Here is a 20,172-nt window from a genome sequence, read left to right on the forward strand (position 1 = left end):
TAGGAGGCAAAGGAATAAATCTTCACAATTTCAATTTAATATGATATACAAAAAAATATGTTTGTGACATCATCGGCTCCTTCATCTAAACAAAAATCTATGCTCTTAAGTACTTTATCTTCCGATATTTTTTGTTCAATGCTGACCTTTTTTAGTCTCTTGTCATTCGAATCACTTTGTTCTTGGGGTAAATCTGTGCTTAATATTAACCGGCCCTATACCTATATAGGACCCAAGACATCAGTGTCACAATTCTACGCGACAAAATGCCGATTTGAGATTTACATCGGCTTGTCAAGTTGTGAAGCCTAGGTGATCTCATTGTATTCTTTTAAGGCCTACTTCATGAGTCCTTTTCTGATTTCTTAAAACTTCTATGTCAGTCTATTTGTTCTCATTTTTTTTACTTTCATATACAAAGACGTGAAGACCTTTCTGTTCCCCACTCCAACATTATCGCAAGAATAACTCAATTGTAGCATTACTAGGACAGTACTTGAACTGAATGATGATCCTAAGCACTGTTTGAAGACATTGAAATTTGTGAGATATTTCCTATTTTTGAGCAAGCGCCATGAGCGCCCAGCTGAGGCGTATACCGGTGCTTTACAAGAACCCATCATCATCATCATCATCATCATCATTATCATCATCATCAACATCATCACCACCATCATCATCATTACCAAGGTTGGATTCCTTTGTATATAGGAAAGAATACCGGGGATGAATATTTTCATACACAAAAATAATACATATTAATACAATATACTTTGAATGGTTTTAAAAGTTTGTATTGAATTCTATAATTGTTTGATTTTGAAATATGATTCTACATCTGTGTAGATCTTTGCGTAATTCTGCATCTTTTGAAAACTGTTTGTAATGTGCGCAAACTTTAATAAAATACACAGTTTATCAAATAATAATGAACACTGTATTAAGTGTGAGTTTACACAGTAAAAAAAATAGCACGTTGGTTAAGCCTGTCACTCTAACAACAGGTTGTTTTTAAAATGTTTTGTAATTGTTTAAACTTTTTAAACAACTTGTTTAAAAAGTCTAAACATTTGTTTAAAAAGTTTAAACAGTAGTTGTTAGAGTGACAGCGTTTTACAGTGTCTGCTATTACATGAGAAATTTGAATTTTCATGCATTCTCAAAACTGTTTCAAATTTTAGGAGAAATGGATATTCATTCAAGTATGCCCGAGAATCTACTTTAAAAAAAATATGTATGCCCCTATCATGAAAATTTCTCCAAAAAAATGTGAATAAGTTTTTTGTGGTGATGTAGCCGGTTCTGACTCTCGCCGTAATCAGAGGGTCGTGTGTTCGAATCCCACCATGGCCTAGCGTCCTTTGGCAAGGCGTCAATCTACAATTTGCCACTCTCTTCCCATGTATTAAATGGGTACCCGGTAGGATGCGAAAGCCTATATTGGCTAGCAATAAGAGTCTTCATTGGAACTCACGTACACAAAACTACACATGTTATTTTTCCCCCAATTTGTTCAAAGCACTAGGGTACAGTCTTGAGGACCATGGACCCCCCCCCCCCCCCAAAAAAAAAAAAATGCCTGCTAATTATGTCACTGGTTATTAGAAGTTTTGAACGCCCCTCAGCAAGAGAGAATCTGACTGTAAACGGTGGAGGGAATGCCCCGGGATTGTCCCTGAAGATTGTTTTAAAAAATTGGGCGGGTGGAAATCGAAGGTTTAGACGCAGGCTGGCGCTATATCACAATCGGATTTGATCGCAAGTATTTCCTTTCCAATTCCAAGATGTCAGCCTCCAGTGTTCCCCATGAGGTCGGCGGTTTCAGAGGTAATACTGTACGAATTTCTTGATTTTTACCACTTTGGGTGACTGTCGCAAGAGGAACTCCTCCCTAATTATCAGCTTACCTTTATTAAAAGAGTGATAGAATCCGAGACCTGATTTAAACTTAATTCGGCGCAGGCCAGGAACAGGCTCAGCTCAGCACTGCCCATAAATATGATATGCACAGGCCACAACACGCAGCCAGGCGCGCTAGGCGCAGGCTGGGCTCGTCGGGATCAGGCTGAGCCGTCGCGTCGCCTTCACTTCGGCCGCCACGCGGAGGCCGACGGCCCGGTGAACTCCGTTTTTACCCATTATTGATGATTGGGAATCTCATTTCAGCAATGCCAGCATGCACACACAGTGTGATTGGTTGGTCTGTCGGTCATGTTTCTGGCAAATCCGTCAAATTATGAATATTATGATTATGAAATAGATCTGTAACTGTATTATTGCCTTCTTCTTTAATATTCATGTTATTAAATCATCAAAAACATTCTTTGTTGTGCTTGTTTTTTGTGGGTTGTGTTTTTTATTTTTAAATAAAACTTTACTCACTTGTTAAAAAATATTATAGACATCTAGTCTAGGACTAGAAAGAGATATATATCTAGATCTAGGCCTACCTAACGTTTGATCAGTATCTAATCATGTTTGATCATGTTGATTACCCACCAACTTGGACTTTGCAGATATGCACTATCATGACTATCCTGACCTGACAAACCATTAATACGAGGGCTTCTCAGGGATAATATCCCCTAATATGTCTCTCAAAGACTCAGGTGTGGACAAGGGCGTGAAGCACTCAAGGGTTCATTACATGCAGCCGCGCACAGAAAGATCAAGCCATTAGAAGTCGTGTGTATGTGTTGTGGACACCAGAAGTGGGATCGCAGCACGCGCGACCCACTAGTTAGAAATCCACTGCCAAACGCGGTTCATGGTGCGAGGTTAGTATATTAATACTAACCTCGCAATACGTGTGAGTGGGCGTGAAGGGGACGCTCATTGTATTGATCTTTTTATCTTGTAAAATTAGGAAACGGCCAAAATAAGTCAAATGAGAAGCCTGGATGAGGAGTATCCCCACAAGTATATGCAATGCCTGGTCCCTGGAAAATCACTTTCCTGAGAGCCAGCGCATTTTTGATGAACATGCAAGATCACGAATCAATGACCATTCTGGCAAGAGGCATTAGAGTTTTTAGACTGTAAATAATGCCCCTTCTGAGTTAAAAAAAAATTTATTTTTTCAAATTCTAAGTTCTCATATGTAGAAAGGGGATGCCACAAAGTCTCAGTAGAGCATGTATCCTGACCAAAACAAAAATAATAAAGACTGATTTTTCGGTCTAGACTTCTATATTTTTCTTGCACTAAATTTGGGGAAAAAATATAAAGAAAAAGGTTTATAAAGTCATATTTGACAAATACATGTATCTATGAGATTTAGCAAGGAAAAGTTGGATACATACCAAAATGTGGCTTTATTCCGTTAAATTCTGGATAGGATGCAGAGCCCTCCTGGGCATGAATGCTCGTGGTGAGAGAGGGCGCAGGGATAATTAGAAGGTTCTGTTTTGATGCCTCAATGGCCTTGAATAAGTTTGTTGAAGTTGAATTGATGACAGTGTCACTCGGTTGCTGGGTGGTTCCACTGAATCCACTTGATGGTGGATGGGAAGAATGATTTTAAACATTTTTTTGTCAAATTAAACGTAATGACCCGGGATCAGGCATAATATAATTATTATTATCGTGGTGGTGGTTGTTATTATTACACTGTATTAATGATTGTGATTAAAATTATTGTTATTATGATTGTAGTCATCATTAGTTGTATAAAATTTTGCCATAAAAAATCTACACTTTGATTGTGGCAATCAATGGAAAGACAAGACATTTCCTTTAACATTTCTTATCATTCTTTTGCAGTGGTCCCTGTGAAATTCAATGAGAAGAGTTCAGCAGGCCATATGCTCTATTACAAGGAACATTCAGTGAAAGAAATTGATGACTCCAAACCAACAGATAGAACCCTCTTTGTTGTCAACGTTCCTCCATATTGTAATCAGGTGAGGGTTTAATTTAGGAAGAGATTGACATTGTGTCAAAATTCCAGAAGGGGAAAAGTACTAATTAACTTTTAAAAGTTCCTCAGGGCTTTCCTTTTAGTTAATTCAACTTTTCAAGGTTGAAAATGAGACAGACAGGCAGGAAACTTAAAACCTAATACATAATATTTTCTAGATAAATCAGTGACAAAGAAATCTACATTTTGCACATTTCAATAAGCACATTATGCTATATATGTTAATTTGATGATTACAAAAAAAAACTCATCACAGAAGGCACTAGAATAGTTGTATTATTAGGATGCTAGATGAAGATCTTTAATATCCTGAAACCATTGTCCCGTTCCTTACTTTAGAAGTCGGTGTTAGACCCGAAGGAGCATTTCTATTGTGAATTTTACCTTTTACCATATACCGGTATGCTTTCACCAAAATATAGATGGTTACCAGAAGCATTGTGTTTTCACTTTTTAGGTTTTCTGTCCGTTGTTTTGTTTTCATTCTTGTCACAACTAAAAAGGAATTAAGGAAACAGGTCTGGAAGTGTGCAAACATGACAAACAATATTTATACTAATATTTACAGGAACTTAAACAGGTCTTAAGGATCTAACTCCTTATTACATTTTTGATTTAAAAAAATTGTTTATCTTTCAATTATTGATGAATGGAGTTTTTTTCCCATGAATATCTTTGATATTTGCCTTCATTATATTGTTGTTTATCATTTTGTATATTGTCATTGCAAAGTTCATCAAATTTTTTAATAACTCTGTTCAATCCCTTATGGTTAAAAATGTTAAATAATCTGGTTTTATAGTGCAACAGTGTATTAAAGAATTGTGGAGGATACTAAAAACTTGGTTGTGCTTATTTCATTTTTGTTAAAAAAAAAAAAAACACCTTTTTATACGATAGGAATGTCTGGAACGTTTGTTTGGTGGTTGCGGAAGTGTGGAGTCTGTCATATTACAAACTAAGGCTGGCAAAGAACTTGATACAAAGCTTGAAGAAATCTACCCTGTAAGGAAGACAAGGGTGAGTACTCCATAGTCTCCATTTTCCCATGCTATGCTCTACTTATACCTCTCTTTCTGGTATGCACAATAAAAAAATTTGTGTGTTTTTAGCCCCAAACACTGTTTTAATTTTATTTTAGATGTTTTTATTGCAACCCTGTCAAGTTCCCCCCTCCTGTGTTGAAAATCCAATGTGTTATAGTTATGAATTAATTTAGTCATGGCAATCAGCATGGTATGTACTTAGTCTACTGGGCAAACCCTTCACTCGAGTTAAGGGTCCGAATGTGCAGCCTACTCATGCCTTTTGTGTATTGGAACAGCAAGTTTTGTATGTGCTAGTCTTTGCATGGAGGCACACTTATTGATCAAAGTTCCAATCAGGGTCTGTGCCTGCAGACTAGTATGTACTCTCCAATCATAATGGTACATTTCTAGTATTTGTAGAATTTCTCATATGTAACGGAAATCATCTACAAGATCTTTCTCAAATTCGGCAATTGCATTGTTATTAGATTTGAATATAACACGGCAAGAAGCTTGCAGCATCACAGATATGTCCAAGATTTGTAAGCTTGGCAAAATTTCCTGGGAAACTTGTGATAAAGATTATTATTTTCTCATTGTCACAATCCTCTTTAATTTTCAATGATTTTTGGACTTCATTGTATGCATCATTCACAGAGTTTCAAAATAGGATACATTGTCTTTGACAAGAGTTCATCAGTTACCAGGGCTATGAAGCAGATCTACAAGGAATCATTTATATTATCACATGAAGGGCAGGCTGATGGCCCGGTTACTGGGTATAGAAGTAAGTAATTTCAGTCATACTTTACCATACCCATCTCATCATTATCAGCATCATAATTATCATTATATCGTCATTATAAATCATGATCATCATCATTGACATCACGGTCACCATTTTCTTTATCAGTATCGTCATCATTACCACTGCCACCATAATCATTATCATGTCATTTCCATGGGGGGTTGGGTTCAGGGGTTTGGTAAATCTGTGAAACTACACATTAAAGGGGTGGTCCAGGCTAAAAATATTTATATCGTAATACATAGAGTAGAATTCACTGAGCAAAATGCCGAAAATTTCATCAAAATCAGATAACAAATAATAAAGTTATTGAAGTTTAAAGTTAAGCAATATTTTGTGAAAACAGTCGTCATGAATATTCAGTAGGTGGGCTGATGATGTCACATCTCCACTTTCTGTTTTCTTATGTTCTTACATAAAATCATAATTTTTTTCATTATTTCATACTTGTGTGAATAATGTCTCCCTTATAATGAAATAAGTTGCAGCAATAAATATCTAATGCACTAAATCAGTTTTTAATCAAATTTTTCTAGTTCTTGGAGGAAAAAATTTGAATAAACCTAATTTCATATAATAAAATACAAAAGAACAAGTGGAGATGTGACATCATCAGCCCACCTAACTTTAAAATTCAATAACTTTGTTATTTGTTATCTGATTTTGATGAAAATTTTGGCATTTTGCTCAGTGAATTCTACTCTTTTTATTAAGCTATACATAATTTCAGCCCGGACCATCCCTTTAACTGGATTCATGTTCTTGTGCTGAATGACACACTTCAAATTTCCTATTATTTTCCAAAGTGGGACCGAAATTTGTATAATCCTTTTCAATATTAAAGAAGAATTGTTAATATACAATGAGTATATCTCAACTTCAGCTGATAATGATCTTTTCTTGCTCTTTTCTTTCTTAATTTTTTTTTTAATAATCACAGAATGGTGTTCAGAATATGAAAGCCGATGGGAAGATCCTAAGATACTGCAGAAGAAAGCAGATGACTTCATGAAAGAGTTTGACAAGAGGAAACAGGAGGTAAAGTATAACTTGGTTTTATTTTTATTTACTTGATTTGATATCACTACAACAACACTCTTTGTTCAGTCAATCATACTTCAGTGACCCTCTGTCACATGATCACCTATTAACCCTAATAAGAATGAGGTATTTTAGAGGCTGAATGTTCTCATTAAGATGCACGTAATCAGGTGACTGACTATCATTACTTCAAAGAAAGGGATCTCGTTGATCGTCCATCTTTTTGTAGGTCCATGGTTTACCTAATCTGGGGGGTGTTTCACAAAGATTTAAGTATGACTTAGAGTCACACTTAAATGCCTAGTTGCGTGCAATATAAAAGGCATGCCAGATCATGCCAAGAGGACGCGCACTACTGCATATCAATCAATAAGATTACGCATTATATATCATATACGCATCGGCATTTAAGCGAGACTCTTTGAGTCGTATGTAACTCTGTGAAACACCCCCTGGTCTGAATATTGCTTCAATTTGGGTGATTATATGATGTTATTTGAGGTCAACCCTTGCAGTCTCAACTGTACTTTTTAAAAATAGCATTAAAAATTGTTTACATTTCCAATTTGATCTTGTTTGTTGTCACCAGGAGAAGGAATTGGCCAAGGAGGAGGAAGGAGTTCCTGATGATGATGGTTGGGTCACTGTCACAAGAAAGAGTACTAAGCCAGTCGTGACAAGGACAGAGAGGAAGCAGAAGAGACTTCAAGCAAAGGAGAAGAAGAAGAGACAAGAAAAGGAACTGATGAACTTTTATAGGTTCCAGAGTAGAGAATCTAAGAGAGAACGTAAGTTGATGCACTTCGTAGATAGGAGATAGAAATCTTGAACTGTAATTCATTGTTGGTCAACTCTATGGACCCAAATCAATTATGCATATAATTGAAATTGTAAACTGACTGCTTCTTACAATGGCAAATGGGCAATTTTATAAAATATGTACTCCGACTCCCTATATGTGGGACCTTCATGAAATTTCTGTCCGATTTCTTGCCCTTTTGACGGTCTGTAATGTTCTAAAAGGACCATGACATGGTCAGTTTATGAAGTAAAGTAAAACTTAAGAAAAATGGGGGTCGGACTTTCAAAAAGGTTGATCATTTTATGGAGTTGCCCAAATATAAATTGATCCTCAAAGGTTTCATTCATAAATTTGCAATCAGTGCAAATGAGTTTTTGCAACATCCCCTTAATTGAGCGCTGAACTGTCTACTCTAATTATTAAGGAATTTCATATACCACTTATTGAAATGGATCTAATCGATAAAAGAACCTATGATTTTGAGGTTCAGACTTTGCCCCAAAATTGTATGGATAAAATTTTCCACTCTGTGGAGTATTCCAGTAGTGCTTAATTTCCATTGTGCCCACTTTTCACAAATTAATGGAGTACCTGTACCTCTCAACATCTGTGTGGAGATTGGCAATGTGTAAAATAGATTAGTATGGAGCTCATTCATTGGTGAGATTTGAAACCAGGATTGTGTGTGTAATTGATTTTTTAAACGCTTATCACATGTGATTATTCATGTCTGGGACGGACATTTATTGTCACCAGCTGGAAGACATGATTTCAGTCCAAGGACATATCCACTGGTAACAATACCTATTTCAATGTATTGTGCCCAAGAACCAAATGCATTGGGTCATTTTATTGTGTATATTTTAGAAGACTTGTATAATCGTAATCTGCTCTATTGACCTGACCCTCTTGGATTGTGTTTGATCCTACAATTACAATTGCAAGCTTCTACTTTGGAAAAAAAAAAAAAAAAAAACTTTATATCATACCAATAATTCTTTCCACATATCATTTTTGTTTTACAGACATTGCGGAACTCAGGAAGAAGTTTGAGGAAGACAAACAGAGGATAGTCCAAATGAGAGCAGCAAGGAAATTCAAACCATACTAGTAGCAAGTCTGCATATAATAATCGTCTTAGTGTATTTATTGCCCCAGCTGAACTCTAAATGAAACAAGTGGAATGCCTCTGGCGGTCTCACCTGCATCACACGATTCAATATAGCAGCAGTGCTGACTTTGAAAACTACTATAAAATAATTATTCACAAAAAACACCATTCATATGATACAATACTACGTTCATTGACATTTGACCTTGATCATGTGACCTAAAAATTGTCAGTGATACTTTATTACCCCTATATCCACATTTTATACACTATATCTATAAACTTTGGAAGTTATGACAGCAATCTAATAATTACCTCTAAAATGGCCAAAGTTCATTGACCTTTGACATTGATCATGTGACCTGAAATTTGCACAGGATGTTCAGTGATACTTGATTACTATTAGGTTCAAGTTTTATGAACTAGACCAATAAACTTTCAAAGTTATGATGGTAATTCAACAAATACCCCCAATTAGGCCAAAGTTCATAGACCCTAAATGACCTTTGACCTTAATCATGTGACCTGAAATTTGCACAGGATGTTCAGTGATACTTGATTACTATTATGTCCAAGTTTCATGAATCAGATCCATAAACTTTCAAAGTTATGATGGTAATTCAAAAACTTAACCTTAGGTTAAGATTTTGATATTGATTCCCCCAACATGGTCTAAGTTTATTGATCCTAAATAACCTTTGACCTTGGTCATGTGACGTGAAACTCTGGCAGGATGTTCAGTAATACTTGATTAACCTTATGGCCAAGTTTCATGAACTAGGTCCATATGCTTTCTAAGTTATGCTGTCATTTCAAAAACTTAACCTTCGGTTAAGATTTGGTGTTGATGCCGCCGCCGTCGGAAAAGCGGCGCCTATAGTCTCACTCTGCTATGCAGGTGAGACAAAAACCAAGTTTGAGTATTTACTTTCAAGTCGCCTCAAATCAAGGTTCCATGACATTTGCTCCGATTGAAAATCTGCACGTTACACCAAACGTAAAACCTAATCTCCAAATATAAATAAACCTCATCTTTACATTATTCTCAACCAAAACCTCTATTACAATCCTAACTCTAACCCTGTGCCCTCTGACATATCAAGGCCATAGCAAATGTCGCAGGATTATATGTTCTGTCACCCATATCAGTAGCATATTTGTCTTGCTACAAAGCTCAATTCTAAGGCAGTAAGTTTAAGTATATTCCTGTAGTGTGGACTAATTCAAAACTACAACAGAATTCAAATATTATTGTATAATTGTGGATTTATTACATTTAGATGGACTCAATATGATCTCTTTTGAAGCTTATGCTATTACTTAGGTATCAAGATGGAATTTGATCAAAGAACAAAGGGATTTTTTTTCCTCTCACTTTCATGAATGGATGAATTTCCCATATTTCCAGAAATTCCCTGACCAGTTCAAGCACCTTTTCTCATTATTGGGTAATTTAACCCTAAATCTCCCGGGGTATATTGATTCTTGTCATTCCCGGGGGGGGGGGGGGGGGGGGGCATTATGCCCCCCCCCCTTAAGATCTCAGCCGCGGATTGCGCGATCACAACAAAAATTTGCATGATGGTAGAGAATGACGTAATCTACGCAGTTGTATTGGTAAATTTCACTGAATTCATAAATTTTTATTTTATATGAATTAATTATGCTAATTTATTCATGAAATCATACTTTTTGCTCTGATTCACTAAATAAAGCTCCTAGAATGCAATTTTTTGGTGAAAATATTCTTTATAGCATTCCTAACAATTGTGAATGAAAAAAATTCTGGTACCAAGACCGATTTCTTATGTATTTTATTGTTTTTTTAATTTCTTATGTATTTCTTTGTTTTTTTACTTGTTGTTTTTTATTGTTTTTTTCGATGAAAATTGTTCCAGACTTAATTCTGATCATAAACAAGGCAAAATTAATTAAGTTTAATCAGTAAAAGTAGAAATAATGATACATTTATGAATTTTGGCTAAATACACAATTTGCATTGGATTTGTACATGAAATCACGTTTATGAGCAATTTTGGGTCTGACATGCACTTACATAATGTTGCGTAATGTCGTAACCGCGTACCCGGGCGTCACAAATTTGGTCTCAAAATTTGCGCGAGACTTGAAAGTAAAAAGTCAGTGAGCGGCGAGGTCAAAAAATTTTGCGCAGCAGATACATCGCGAAAATTGTAGAGGGAGGGGCCATTATGGCCCCCCCCCCCCCCCCCCCCCCCGGAGAGAATTAGGGTTAAGTTTGAATTTGGAGAACTTCCATGTTATAGTTTGTTGAGAAATTTCCAAGTTGTGATACAAATACTTTTGAGAGGTATTAAGTGTAAATTTGTATAATTGTGTCAGGAGGGTTGTGATTCCAGAGGTTTTTACGTAGAAAAGATGGATCATTTTATTTCCAGATTAATTTTTTTTTTCCACTTAAGAGAAGAAAATGGCACTGACAATTATTCAGTGTTCAAATGTTTAGAAACATACAACTCTTCACTGTTTTTTTGTCATTTCTTTGTTTGGCTCTTTAGGGGCCTAAAAAAGTTGTTAAACGTTATCTGAAAGCAGATAGAATTGGAAAGCTGCGCCAAATAAGTGGGAAAATAGCAAAATCTAGTCTAAAGCTGTAGATTTCACCAATTCAATCTTGCAGTATAAGATATTTATCCCCATGTGAATGAAGAAATAAAATGCATAATCTAGAAAGCAGAAAAATCACTTTTTTTTTTCTGTGTACAAACATACATACATGTGGAGCGTTGTGGCCCAGAGGAGTAGTCTTCGGACTTTGGAACAGAGGGTCGTGGGTTCAAATCCCAGCCATGGCTTAGTTTCCTTCAGCAATAAATTTATCCACATTGTGCTGCACTCGACCCAGGTGAGGTGAATGGGTACCTGGCAGGAATTTATTCCTTGAAATGCACCGAGCGCTTGAAGGTTGCTTGAGCTACAGCCGGGGTAATAATATCCAAGTCCTTTGGAAGCGCATAGAGACGTTATTCATAATGAGTTATGCGCTATACAAGAACTGACTATGTATGGAATCACAAGCTTCTAACACAACACAACATCACGGTCTTTAGGCCAGTGAAAAGCTCGGGATCAAAGCCCAATATTTGGAGCTATTCTATAGCAAACTACATGTACTTAACTGGTAAGCTGTGAAAATGCATAAAGCTTGCATTGCTGAATTTAGTTGTTTATGAGCTTTTGATTGGTTAATTTCACCTTTGGGTCTGGGTCTTTAAGCACCACTATTCCCCAACACTAAATTATCAACTCATTCCTTTAAACAATCAGTATGTGACTGAGTGAGAGAGAGAGAGATAACGAGTGAGGGGAATAGAAGGGAAATGGAGTGAGAGGAATGATGGAAGAATGAAAGAGAAAAAGATGTTTAACAGATGATTACCGAGTGGAAAATAAATAACACTTAAAAATACAGGGGAACTTGGTTCTGAAAAACCACAAATAGGGTTCATGTTTTTACTAGTTTATGAGAAGTACATAAATCAATAAACAGAGTGACTTTAATTATGTCTGCAATAGATTTATTCATGTAGACAATTTGATATCTGAAAAATGAATATGACCACTAGTGGAGTAGTGTTGAAATTATGTGACTATCGCATCCACACTGAATATCTTCATAACAGTTTATAGCACTTCTAAAGAATTTTTGTGTGTGAATCTTATGAAAGCCAGGCACTGTTTGCCTTCAGCTTTCCAGGTGAACATCTAAGTACCACGAAGGGTATGACCGAGTGCCAAAGCAGGTCTACTGTTAAATAAACATAGCAATGGTTCTAAACAAAAAATCTTTGCAGCAGGCATTCATCAGTGAGTTTAATGCTAGGCACACAGAGTTTTTGCAATCACGACGCGCCCACTCTCTACAACGCACCAATTCCTTTGCAAAAGTCAAGGTACAAAGGAGAGCTGAGAGGCTTTTGTCAAAATTTGGAGGACCGAGTCTGCAGCGTCGTCTCATGACTCTGGACGACATATTTGCGATTGTTCATCCGGTTCAAATCTTCGGACGATCTGCTGTCCTGGTCCACTAACTTTCTACAAAAGCCTCTCAGCTCTCCATTGTGATTTGACTTGCATTTTCAAAGGAATTAGTGCGTTATAGAGAGCAACAGCGTTGTGATTGCAAAAACTCTTTTGTTCAGAAACTATTGCCCACAGGAATGAATTGCAGTGGCATCACACCACACTGGAAATTGATGGGATGTGTGATAGAAATCTCACTTTTGGAAAGTCTTTGACAGAAAAATTCTTCATTTTGGACTTAGAGGCATATGTAATTTCTCAGAGTATATTGACAAGCAAGTAAGATGCCACACGCATGCATACACTGACACTCAACTCCCAAGAGCATGGTAGCAGGGTGGTCTTTCTTCATAGATCTCTATCTGTAGCAACTCCTAGATCAGCCACTTGTTATTGATGCAGTATCATAGTCTCTTGTGGTCATTCTTTTCTTTCTCCATCCTTATACTCATCTGGCCTATCCACAAGTCTAAACTGTCTCTGCCTATCCTCACATTACATATTTTGTTATCATTCCTTTTCATTAACATTCCTTTCTTGCACTAGCCATTTTCAAGACCCTTGGTCATTTCATTTCAGTTGATTTCACTGCAGCCATGGTTCACCAATCCATAGAATCTTCTACTCCTACCACACTTCACAAGAAACATGGAGTGTGTTTTGGAGAATGACAACTTAAGTCTTAATGCAGAAGTATTGAAGCATAAGAGCCATCACCTGCTATCTTCCTTGCATCAGTCACACATTTTGAAAAGTTCAGACAGTACTTTGAGGTCAGGGGGCTTTCATGATGGTAGCTTCTCATGGAGAATAAGTGTCAGAAGGTCATTTGAAGGCAGCTCCTTGCAAAGTGGAATAACTTTCTCTGCAACAGAAAGGGAAAGTGTAATACTTCTTAACATCCTGTGACAATAATGATTAAGAAGTATTGATACATCACTCATGTCTGGCAATAAGGATGGGCCCTGAATTAAATATTTCATGTAATATTCTTCTTTTTTATATCTCCATCCACTCCAGTGGACCTTCTTATTTTTCCAAAAGATTTTTTTCACCATACTTCAAGTAGTTGCAGTAAACACTGATTTCATGAGAAAGTCTGTAAAACCAGGCTTAATTGTCAGTATATCATCGAGGATCTAGATCTGGTACAGTTACATAAACTGAACTTTGTGAAATCTTGAAATCTACGCTGAAAAATGTTCAGACTGAACTTCCCCAACACAGATAAGCGCACGTGGGACAGTGTATAAGTATTGCTTTGAGCGTCGGGCCCGACGCTCTACCCGAATCCTGTGCTTATTTGCTGATTTCTCAGCAATTACACAATTTCTTCCAGAATCCTTTGGCACATGCGTTTTATTTATACAAACAGATACTTTGGTGGTCATTTCATTGGATTCTGTACGAACTCATTTTGATATCGTTACCAAAACTAGCATTTACCTTTAAAAACTCATCTTTCCACTGAACAAAAGCAGAAAAGCAAATCTAAAACTTTGCATCCTTTTGGGAATCCAGTATAATTTCTTAGCAATCCTTTTGAAATCCTTACTATTGAACTAGTACATTAATTTGACTTATAAAATATTGAGGGTTGCAATGTATACATCTATGTGAAGTGCTAATAATATATAAATCTGAACATCAGTACCAATAAAACATACACTATCCAACTGTTCAAAAAGTTTGCACACCTTTGAAGCTGAAAATTCGGAATACATAGAATTTGTTAGGATCATTACTGAAATTTACCTTTGGTCGTATTAAGCATCCCTGTTGCTATCGAAACCTGAAGCAGTTGTGCTATCCTCTCAACCGCTATCTGCACAGCATCCCTACTGATCTTGTTATCCTGTATGGTATGGACAGTCAACATGATCACACTCTCAATGTCTGAAAGGGACAGGGCACCAGCCCTGGCCTTCCCCTTAGAAGTTGTTGCCTTTGCATCCGACGTCGTCACAAACGCTTGCAGTATGCCCAGATGGAGTTTGGAAAAGAGGAGGGAGTAGTCGTGGACGGAGAAGCGTTTGTCAAGGGTCTTCTGTATCTGGGAGCGGTTGGCATCCAGGATGAGCGGGGAGAGGACACTCTGCCATAGGAGGCCTGGGACCGGTCCCGAGCTGGAGGGGTCGTGGGAAGACGCCTTGTAGGAAGCATGGATGTAGAAAGATGGAATACGGGAAGGAGGTTTGCCAGGGAGGGCATGACGGAGACAAACAGTCGGGTGTTCGATGATCCAGTCTGTGACAATGTCCAGTTGGGCAGGTGGGATGAGTTTGATTGGCTGTGAGGTACCTAGTAGAGATATGTGAGAAGCAACAAACAGGAGAGTATTATACAGTGGTAGCCATGTGTGAAGGTCAGTCACTCAACTGACTCAAGGGAAACAAGGTCTGCAAGGGCTTGTAGACAACTACACACATAAACTTTATAGGCCCAATGTGATGAGTTATGCATTTGTCAAAAATCTTTGGTAAATTACTAAACCAACAGTGAACTTACTTTGATAGGTATTGTAATGTGACATAAGAGCTGTTAATAGATGATGGGTGAACGTTGGCGATGTCTGGGCTACTCTTTGTATGGTATCCTTGAGACCCGAGACTAACTCACAAAAATCGGTCATGACAGCATCAGCTAGGTTGATGCTGTGCGATGAACAGTCCTGTGAAAAATAAATTGTGATAACAACCATAATTATGCAGGATATTATAAAACACAGATTGATCAACTTAAGGTTCTTTACCCTAGTTTTGCTAAAATGCCAATCACAGTGTTAACCACATGCAAAGAATCCTCTTCCTGGCTGTAAACATTTATACCTGTTTTGTCTTGCCATAAAAATTTGGAAAAGTAAACATTTTCTGCACATTTTTTTCAAACAATCTTCATTTCAATACACCAATATTCAATTGTGTAATGTACTCTCAATTCTAGAATTAATGTAAATCAAAACGGGGTAAGGCACATTTATTTGAATGAAAATGCTATTAGTACATCAACTAGTAGCTAAATTTCCAAGATACATCTTCTCAATGCTTTGCACCTTACTCTATTCATTAGTCCATTCACTGACTACTGAAATAATGACAAGTGATTCTCAGGTCAACAGATTCATGTGCAATCCTCCCCCACTAATCTAGTATTCAAAATTAGTAAATATTTAATACAAGATATCACAGAACTGACCAATCAACCAACCAACTTGCTACAACATATAAACCCCTTTCAATCTGTTTGACAAGGGGTATAATTACAATTACCTGGTTATACATCCATACAGCGGTACAATCCAGGACAACCTTACATCCGATGCTTATAGCCATGGAAACCAGCCGCATCATGGCCAAGCGTCTCTGCTCATCTACATCCTTCAAGGGATGTCCACTGTTACCAAAGAGACCATCGAAGATGTTGTGGATGGTAGCCAGTTTGGAATTCTCTTGCAAGTAGTGACAGAGTTCTTCCAGGAGCTGAAGCTCTTGACTGGTTGTCATTTTCTGCCAAGAAAATCAGGGAAAATATGGTACTTTAAGTTAAGATGTGGTAATAATGATGATGATGATGGTGGTGGTGATGATGATGGTGGTGATAGTGATGATGATGATGGTGATGATGGTGGTGATGATGATGGTGATGATGGTGATGATGGTGGTGATAGTGATGATGATGATGGTGATGATAGTGATGATGATGGTGATGATGATGATGGTGATGATGGTGATGATGATGTCATATTTTACCCTAGGTAGCCACTTCTGTTCCAAAAACTTTTCTTCCAGCAGGCCATGCTTTACAATACAAAGATAATATCCTGCCTTTAGTTGCAAAATGTGTGAACGTTTCAATGCTTTTGATAGGAAAAAGATAGTTCATCATCAGATCCCACACGGCATACGACAATTAAATGACAGTAACTGTGTGCAGTGCCATAAATGCATTTCTTTGTGCAGGATATATGATTCTTGGCAAATAGAGATTATTTCTGATTACTTGAGGTATTCGAAAATCTTACAAATAAATTGAATTCTTAGTAAAGTATGTAAGTATCAGCATTTTGCAATAACTCTGTTATTGATCCATCATTTGGTTCTTTAGCTATTGCGAGAGAAAAAAAAATGGGAAGGACGGATGACCCTAAAACATAATGCTCTGGTGATCTCCTACAGTGGAAGGATGCATAAAAATGAAACACAATGCGGCAGAATTTGAAAAACTGACAACTTTGAGGAGTTTTATAACCTTTTTGAGGTTTTTTTTCTAGATAGAGGTGACCATTGGAGGCAGACATACATGTAGTATCAGCATAACACTGGTGACAGATGGAGACTGAACATGGTCTATGCAGTTGAAAAGCCCTTGAAGTAGTCCCTTCAGGCATCCATGATCAACTCACCTGTAGATTTTTCTCCACAGCTCTGTAGAAGACAAACTCCTGGATCAGTACCTTGACGTATTCCTGATTGGGAAACTTGCCAGGGGGAAAATTCTCACACTGCTCAAAGTAACTGTCAAGCCATCCCAATAGCGACCGGGTAGCACTCGGGTATCCCATCTGGCCAAGCATCTTGCGTAGTGCAGGAATCCGTTGTCCGATATCAGAGTACCAGAGGCAAACAGCCTCATCTGTAGGGTGATAAGTAAAAAAAAAAGAATTTTGACGACTTTATTCAATAATGCTGATAATGGCATCCATAGCATAGAATCTTTATCAGTCATTCATCAGTTAGTGACCCCTGTGTGCATGCTAAGTTAAAGCAACCTTTATGATATTTATCGACCGATGCAAGTATTTTATGATTCATGATATTTATCGGCCGATGCAATTTTTTTAAAAATCTAAGTTGGCAGCTATACACGCGTGTGGCATCTAGATTCTAGGTATCGACAACAAAGACGGCAAGATGGCGACGTAAACAGACTGGGTAAGTAAACGCTCGTGCTTAATTATTTTTCAAATTTACTCTAAGACTATGGCATGCTATGGAGTATGGAACGTTATCATATCAAATTCGGGGGGTAAATATTGTATTGTTTTGGCCAATGTACGTTAGTTTGGGCTCAAAACAGTAGAGGCGCACAGCCAATATGGGAGACTCTCTCCAATAGGGGAGACAATCTCCCACATTGGAGACTTGCTTTGCAAAAGGACAAAAGAAACAACACCAACAAAAGCATGATTTTTTCCACCCAAAATTTTGTCTCACTGAGGTCAGAAGCCCATTTGTTTTGTGTGTGATTGACAACAAAAATCCTTATCAAAACAAAAGTAGACAGTGAAATTTTAAAGTATATGGTGAATAGGGGTAATTTTTTATGAGGAATCTGCTCATCACATTTTTATTTGCCGCCAAGGTAATCCTTTTGCAGCAAATGTAAACAAAGGAAATTGGTCTCCAAAACTGGAGACTGTCTCTGAAATTGGATAGGGCCTACCCAAATTCTTTACAAAAGTCTCTGAATATTACTTTTATTAGAGATAATCTCCCACATCATTGGAGACAGTCTCCAAAAGAGTCCAATATTGGCCGTGCGCCTCTACTGCAAAACGATCTAGTTTCACCGTGGGGAAAACCTATGGTATATTATTATTATAAGAAGCAATGGTATCTCGTCCCAGGCTTCATGGAGAGTAAGCCTACGGCTACGTACAATACTTTCCAGGACCAGGCTACCCGCACTGTAGACCAAAAGCTTCGGTCTCTGTTAATTATGTTGGTTGTTCAGCTGAACTCCGTTGGCTTCACTCACCAAATACAGAGACCGAACTCAAGTTCTAGCGCGATCTGTACAGGGGACTCAATGGCCATATGTTTGTATTAAGTTCGGATAAAACAGGGCAGTGAAGTTGCGCGACAGCCGAGGTAAGTCACTGTTTTTGTTCCTTTTAACTTGATTTTCCCAGTTTTTTGGCAATTAATGCCAAGAGGGAATATTAATTTGCATTTCGGTCGCGTTAATTTAAAAAAAATTGATTCATTAAACTTACAGACAAAAATTGAAGAGCCCCGACGGGGGGATTTTGCATTGTAAGTCCCCTAATGGTGGCTGCACGATAGCGAGCCGTCTGTGTATGAGGAGATATTAAAAAAATAAAAAAATGTTAAAAAACTCCTCGAAACAGACGGATGCCAGCTGTCTACCCGCACTGCCACTGCACTGGCGATGGCCGCAGCTCAGCGCAGCTCAGTCAACCCCCAGGCCCAACCCACAGCGCCGCGCCGCTGAGCTGCGCCAGCATCCCGCGGCCACACCGGCGTTTCTGGACCAAGAACTGTGCTATTCTGGACGGACGGACGTATGCCACAATTTGCAGTAGGCCCTAAACCCATTTGAAGAGATAATGGCATTATCAATTCATTCCAAACTCCCTTAAAATCCATTTCAAAACTTTATTTACCGGTGGGTTCAGCTTCCATGTAAGCGTCCATGTTCATGTTCATGCTTTTAAACTCTTGATGGCGCACTTCGTCTATTGCTGTTTCGCAATCGTTCATTCATTCATTCATTCATTTATTCATTCGTGCATTCATTCAATTCATTCATTTCTTCAGTCATGCATTATTCATTCATTAATTCATTAATTAATTCATTCATTCAATTCATTCATTTATTCAATCAATCCATTAATTCCTGGCATCTGCATGCAGCCAAGTTTCTATCATTCATTCATGTATTTATTAATTCATATTCATCCATCCATGCATTCCATCCATCCATCCATTCATCCATCCATTCTCATTCATCCATTCATCCATTCATTCATTCATTCATTCATTCATTCATTCATTCATGTATTCATTCATTCATGCATTCAATCCGTTCATTCCTGGACTCTGCAGCAAAGTTTCCATCATTTTATTCATGCAATATTGTTAATTTATTCATTCATCCATCAATCCATTTTATTCATTCATTCATTCATCCATCCACCCATTCAGGGGCCTGTTGCAGAAAGAGTTGCAATCAATTGTAACTCTAAAAATCATGTGCAACTTGATTTTCAACCAATCAACAGAGCGCATTTGGGACTTGCGATTAATTTTTTGACTTGCGTTTAAACACAACTCTTTCTGCAACGGACCCCAGATCCATGCACCCACCCACCCGGATCCATCCATCCATCCCGGATCCATCCTTCCATCCATTCATTAATTCAGCCATCCATCCATAAAATTTTTCATTTTATACAGACATATCGACGGAATATTTGCATGCTCAACCCCCTTGCTCAATCAATCTATACCGTACTTGACATCTGTACTCCTATTTTCACTTCAACTGTTGCAGCCCTGACGTCTGCTTATTTTCACCAAAACACAAGTCAGATACTTATCCAACAAAATGAAAGTGTGTAAAAATGGGGACCCATTTCGAGATTTCGTGGGTCATCCT

General features: G+C 37.6%; 2 protein-coding genes across 4 annotated transcripts; one reads left to right on the forward strand and one right to left on the reverse strand.

The window, feature by feature from the left end:
• Positions 1 to 1,743: 1,743 nt before the first annotated feature.
• Positions 1,744 to 11,061, forward strand: LOC129269412 (ribosomal RNA-processing protein 7 homolog A-like). Of its 2 annotated transcripts, XM_064105733.1 has the most exons (9): positions 1,744 to 1,827; positions 3,763 to 3,902; positions 4,820 to 4,939; positions 5,605 to 5,734; positions 6,696 to 6,793; positions 7,386 to 7,584; positions 8,624 to 8,776; positions 9,613 to 10,157; positions 10,951 to 11,061. In XM_064105733.1, exons 1-7 carry the CDS (start codon positions 1,785 to 1,787, stop codon positions 8,707 to 8,709), a joined length of 816 nt encoding a protein of 271 aa, XP_063961803.1. In that variant the 5' UTR covers positions 1,744 to 1,784; the 3' UTR covers positions 8,710 to 8,776; positions 9,613 to 10,157; positions 10,951 to 11,061. The 2 variants fall into 2 exon arrangements, with proteins under 2 accessions (XP_063961803.1, XP_063961804.1); XM_064105734.1 differs by lacking the exons at positions 9,613 to 10,157; positions 10,951 to 11,061 and having other exon boundaries at positions 1,794 to 1,835; positions 8,624 to 8,802.
• A 1,105-nt stretch (positions 11,062 to 12,166) lies between these two features.
• On the reverse strand, positions 12,167 to 19,329 carry LOC129269413 (integrator complex subunit 15-like). Of its 2 annotated transcripts, none has more exons than XM_054906910.2 (6): positions 19,178 to 19,329; positions 17,174 to 17,403; positions 16,041 to 16,277; positions 15,280 to 15,442; positions 14,527 to 15,072; positions 12,167 to 13,636 (listed from the first exon to the last, which is right to left on the reverse strand). In XM_054906910.2, the coding sequence occupies exons 1-6, from the start codon at positions 19,272 to 19,274 to the stop codon at positions 13,557 to 13,559; spliced, it is 1,353 nt and encodes a 450-aa protein (XP_054762885.2). In that variant the 5' UTR covers positions 19,275 to 19,329; the 3' UTR covers positions 12,167 to 13,556. The 2 variants fall into 2 exon arrangements, 1 of the variants encoding a protein (XP_054762885.2); XR_010294896.1 differs by lacking the exon at positions 12,167 to 13,636 and adding an exon at positions 13,690 to 13,830 and having other exon boundaries at positions 14,218 to 15,072; positions 19,178 to 19,292.
• Positions 19,330 to 20,172: the final 843 nt, after the last annotated feature.

The sequence above is a fragment of the Lytechinus pictus genome, chromosome 10 (assembly GCF_037042905.1).
Source record: "Lytechinus pictus isolate F3 Inbred chromosome 10, Lp3.0, whole genome shotgun sequence".
NCBI lineage: Eukaryota > Metazoa > Echinodermata > Echinoidea > Temnopleuroida > Toxopneustidae > Lytechinus > Lytechinus pictus.